The 5,549-nt window shown below is 52.3% G+C and overlaps 1 protein-coding gene across 3 annotated transcripts in view; it reads left to right on the forward strand.

The window, feature by feature from the left end:
• The window catches only part of SCAMP4 (secretory carrier membrane protein 4), an 18,116-nt gene extending 14,365 nt beyond the window's left edge, over positions 1 to 3,751 (forward strand). For all 3 annotated transcript variants that reach the window (XM_006764827.1, XM_015564648.1, XM_015564649.1), the window contains exons 6-7: positions 726 to 843; positions 1,775 to 3,751. In XM_006764827.1, the coding sequence (XP_006764890.1) occupies positions 726 to 843; positions 1,775 to 1,954 (298 nt within the window). In that variant the 3' untranslated portion in view covers positions 1,955 to 3,751. The remainder of the gene's footprint in view (positions 1 to 725; positions 844 to 1,774) is intronic.
• Positions 3,752 to 5,549: the final 1,798 nt, after the last annotated feature.

Here is a 5,549-nt window from a genome sequence, read left to right on the forward strand (position 1 = left end):
GCGGGGGGGGGTTGGCAGGAGACACTGTTTATTGTATATTCTTTCAAATTTCCTAATCTTTGAACTCTGTGGTTTTACTACTTGTTAAGAAAAAATATTCTAAAAAATACTGTGTTTCTTGACTTCCCTTCCCAGAGGGAGCATGTATAAACAGATGGACATTCTTTTTCGTGCGGGCCAGTGATGTTCTTACTTCGTAGACCTTGCTCTGCTGGCTGAGCTTCAACTTCCTTTTCCATCTTATTTTTTACCATCTCCTTAGTAAGCTGTCGTGTGGCTGTAGCATAATTTACGTTCTTGTTCCCAGCCAGTGGTCATGTCGGATACTACCAGTTTCTCATTATTCCACACAATTGTTGTCATCTAAGTTCTGAGAATTAAAACAGTTGGGGTAACAGTGTTTTTACAGATAATGCCCCATGCCTCCCAGAAGGGGGGTGTAAACTGCCACTAACAGAGTGGTGTTCGTGTCTCCATTTCCTATATGCATGACATTTGCCCACAGACGGTCGGAGAATGATACTTGTTCTAACTTGCGCGACTTTATTGGTGGGTTTGGGCATTATTTCGTGAGTTTATTGACCCCTCCGTAGTCTTTGGGAGAATTTCCCACTGCTCTGCAGGTCGTTCCCCTTTTCCTTTTTCAGAGCTCTTTACGTATGAAGGGTAGTGGTCCCTTGTCCGGCAGATACGCTGGCGCCCACACTCTCTCTTACCCCTTGCAGTGGTTGGCTGGCAGCGATCGGGTTCTTCCAGACCAGCGTTGGAGCTGCCGTGGTCATGCTGTTTCCGGCCATCATGTTCACAATGTCAGCCGCCATGATGGCCATTGTGATCATGAAGGTAAGTCCTCTGGGTCCTGAGGCGTCTGGCTTCTTCCCATGCATCCTGTCACCTGACCTTCCTGGCCCTGGGGACTTGTCTTATTCCTGTTTCAGGAGCAAGAGACAGTACAGTGTCCGGGAAGTGACATGATTTCCATCAGCAGGGAAGTCTCTCTGAGTCAGGTCCCTCAACGGCTCAGGCCAACACCCCACCTGTCTGCCCACAGTGACCTTCCAAGGACAAAGGACTTGGGGAAATAGCACAATGTCAGCTGCTATTGACTACACCTACCTTTGGGTGTGTCCCCAGCACACACAGGTCCACACTGCTCGATCTATCCCTACTGGCTATGTATTGTCGTTTGTAGTTAAATTCAAATTTGTAGTTAAAGTAAAATGAAATAAAACAGCTTACTCCACGTCCTCCAGGGCAGGTCAGCTCAGCCTTTCTGGTTGGTGGGGAGTCAGTGGTCTGTCCCCAGGGGTCTCTGCTGTGGAGATCACTACTAGCACCCAGGGATGGCTATGTGCACTGTCTGGGCCTGACACTCCCATGTCAGGAGGCCATCAGATGATTGTCATACAAGTTTCTTGTGGATTTCTCCATTCCAAGCACTGCCCAAGAGTATCCAGAGCCGCCTCCAGGCACTGGGTGTTGGGTAGGGGCAGTCACGGGAAGAGAAAAGCCCCAAATCCATGACAGGATGAGCCTCTTTCCATGACAGACACGCTGTGGGCCTCACAGGGCAACAGAGGTAAGCACCAAGAGGCACCAGGGGCTGTGGCTCACAGTTCACAGTCTTAGATTCAACAAGTTTTCTAAAGTTTCCGCAGACATTTCTGTGGCTTTTGTACTTCCTTTAAGAAAAACAACCTTAAACGTGAGCAGCCTCCACATCACTCACAGAAGTACTGATCTTTGTCCTCTGCTACCACCCTCTGCCCTGCAGGTACACAGGATCTACCGGGGAACCGGTGGAAGCTTCCAGAAGGCACAGACAGAGTGGAACAACGGCACTTGGCGGGACCCACTATCTCGGGAGGCCCAATTCAACAACTTCTCAGGGAATAGCCTGCCTGAGTACCCCACTGTACCCACCTATCCAGCCAGTGGTAGCCAGTGGCCTTAGAGGGAGCTGACTGGTCTTGTTGCTTGCCTGCCACCACCAGCCCTCCTCCTCCCTATCCACTCCCTATCCACGCTGGGTCCAGTGAAGCCCTAAGCATCTGTCCCCTGTCCCTCCCAGGTGGCAGGTAGGCTCCTCCCCCAGCCAGGATGGCAGCAGGGGTTGGTGGCCACCGGGACCTTTTCCAGGTGGGATGGCAGACCCCAGCAGCTCTCAGGGACCCGTGCCCATCTCACATCCAGGAGCAGAGGTCCTTGCAAGCACTGCCCAGAAGTCGGCTGGCCCTGCCAGCCAGCAGAAGGATGCCTCTCTTGCTCCTGAATACTTTGGTCACATAATGTCCACTGCAGCAGCCACGCCCTCTCCCCTTGGGGTCTCAGAGGACTGATTTTGGAAGGAGGCTGGCCGTCCTCCATGCCAGTGCTGGGGACGCTAAGAAGGGCTCCTCAAATTCTCCCCACTCCTGTCAGGGCCATCACCCTCGCCCAGTGCTCAGGAAGAGGGAGGTTCTTCCCTGCTGGTGATGTAGACACTTGATGTACAGCTGGTTGCTCAACATTTTGTCCTGAGTTTATCCATCTGCAGCTGGGGGCTCACGGGGATGGCCAGAGGCTAATTCACTGCCTCGGTGCCATGATCTCAGCTTTCCCTGTCCATCTGTCCCAGTTCTCTGCACTGGTCCTCAGCTGCTGTTCAGGACCATTGACCAGCTTGCTTCCAGCCTTTCTGTCCACCGTTGCTCTCCCCCAGAGACGCTTTTCTCCCGTGTGTTAGAACTCCAGTGCCTGGGCTGGTTGCTCCTGTACAGGGAGCCTCAGCAGGATGTTCATCGAGATCCAGAACCTGGGACGGAACCCTTTGGTGGGGACATGGGCTTCTCTCCCCACCGTGCAAACAGGAAAACAGGTGCATCTCATCAGAGTGTGTATGGCCCCAGGGTTACCGCCGTCTAGAGGTGTGAGTGCTGGGCCAGCCACTCAGGCTGTGATCCACACGGCCATTCTCTGGATGTGTGGAAGCAGATCACATTTCTCAGGAGAACAGCCTTTCAGGAGGAAACAAGATGTGACAAATCTCTGTGCCTTACTGAGGAATCTAAATACCGTCACTTCTTTTCTCCTCTCAATTCTTCTAGTTCCTTCTGAGATGGAGGAACTGGATGTTGTGTGGGTATTGCCACAGCACCTTTGTGAATGGACGGGCTGAGGGAGGTGCCCTGATGGCCTCTCAGCCCATGTTGTCCAGGCTTCCAGTAATGCTGCCCCTTGGCTCCTGCCTGCCTGTCCCCTGGGGCAGGCCATGGACCCATCCCTGTCACACCACGCTCTGCTGGGATGCCATCCTCTCCAGAAGCTCCAGCATGGCCAGAATGTGTCCATGTTCGCTTGCTTTGCTTTCTTGTGCCGAACGCCACATGGTGTCTGAAGGTGGCCATGGCCCCTGAGGAAGCACCTGGGCCTGGGTCCCTGAAGGGCAAGTCCTCCTGGATGGAAAACAAAACCCTAGGTTCCCCGGGTTCTCAGTAACATCCCCAAGCCAGCTTCCCATGACTGACAGATGGCTCATTCTGGGCACATTGTGGACTGAATCTCATTGTGACTGGATGCCATTAGTAACGGAGCCGGTTAACCAGGTGCAGAATGAACACACAGGAGCACCCCACTCCCCACCCCACTGTACATGGCACCTTGGTTACGTTGTAGTAGGTGTTTTTGTTTTTTTGATTATGTTACTTTATTTTGAAGTAGCTTTTGTTACTGGAAAATATTCTGGAAATAAATCCATCCTTTCTGCAGCAGACCAACCCTCCCAGGGGCTGTTTGTGGTGGGTGTACGTGTGTACGGCCTCAGACAGAATACCACCAGGACAGCCTGTGCTCCTGGACCCAGTTTCCATGGGTAGGCAGACCCTGCCCTATAGGCACCGAACCTCCCTGTGCACCAAGGACGGAGCCCGGTTCAGCCCAGCACTGTGCACCCAGGCATCTGCCCTCATATAACGTCCACACGTCACTGCAGTGTGGTTTCCTTCAGGTTTCTTTTTTCTTTTCTTTTTTTAATATATTTTATTGATGTTTTTACAGAAAGGAAGGGAGAGAGATAGTCAGAAACATCGATGAGAGAGAAACATCAATCAGCTGCCTCCTGCACATCCCCCACTGGGGAAGTGCCCGCAACCCAGGTACATGCCCTCGACCGCAATCGAACCTGGGACCCTTCAGTCCACAGGCCGATGCTCTATCCACTGAGCCAAACCGGTTTCGGCAGGTTTCTTTTAAATCAACTTATTTTCTTCACATTCAATAGTTTCCATTTGAAAAAGGAAATTCACAGAAAATAAAAGTTTGTTTATCATAAAATAATGGTAGGTGTAGCTGGACTAGAAGTGACTCTTGTTTTACAGAGGCCGAGCCTCAGGGCCTGCTGGTGCAGAGTGGACACCCCCACATAGGAGAGAGCGTGGTAATCTTATTCCACAGGACACTACCACATGGGAAGGAAACTAGACCTAGAGAGGAACCGGACACTGTCCCCCAAAAAATCACATGTGGAAGTCCTGACCCTTTGGGACCTCAGAATGGAACCTTATTTGGAAAATAGAGTCTTTGCGGGTGCACTTAAGGTGAGGTCATACTGGGTCAGGGTAGCCCTAATCTGGTGTCATATAAAGGAGACAGTGGACACAGACACAGGGAGGCACTTGTGCAGATGGAGGCAGAGATTGGGGAGATGTGTCTATGAGCCAGGGATGCCAGTGCCACCAGAAGCTGGGAGAGAGGGGAGCAACAGGAAATGTCAGGAAGTGAGGAGACAGATTGGGGAGCACTGTGCCTTAGGCACATGTCCAGTGGTGTATGGAACATGGATTGGGTGGACATGCCATGAGAACGGTGTCCCCCAGCTGGGTAGGAGGTGGGCTTGGTGATGGTGCAAAGCAGGAAAGGAAGGAACTGGGAAAGTGAGGAATAGGTGGTGGGGCGGTGAGGAGGTGGATCGTGGAGACATGTAGGGACACAGGACGTGGTGGAGTTGAGAGGACCAAGGACAGTTGAGAAGGGACCCTTGGCAAGGGTGGCAGTGACAGGACCACAGATAGGTGGCTTAAACTGCAGAGACTTATTCTCTCACATTCTGGGGCCAGAAATCTAAAACCAAACTGTCCCAGGGCCGAGCTCCCTCTGGAGGCTCCAGGGGTAGGTCCTACCTGCCTTTCCCAGTTTCTGGGGGCTCCAGCATCCTTAGTTTTGGGGCTGCATCACTACAGCCTCTGCCACCATCTTCACCCAGGCATCTCTATTTGTGTGTCTTTCTCTTGCAAGGACACCCTCTTAGATTTGGGGCCTCCCCAATCCAGGATGATCTCATCTCAATATTCTTAATGACATCTGCAAAGATGCCATTTCCAAATAAGGTCCCCTTCCAGGTTCCAGGGCGACATGCCTCCAAGGCTACCACTGGGTACCTGCAGGGGAACCACTGGCTTTGAATCAAGAGGAAAGTTGAAGGCATCCCAGGGCTGGAGAATCTGCTGACTGCCAGGCCCTGATGAGGCTGCACTTAGGGGGTTGGGAGCGGGGGACAGTGTCCCTGGGACAGG

The sequence above is a fragment of the Myotis davidii genome, unplaced genomic scaffold (assembly GCF_000327345.1).
Source record: "Myotis davidii unplaced genomic scaffold, ASM32734v1 scaffold198, whole genome shotgun sequence".
Lineage (NCBI taxonomy): Eukaryota > Metazoa > Chordata > Mammalia > Chiroptera > Vespertilionidae > Myotis > Myotis davidii.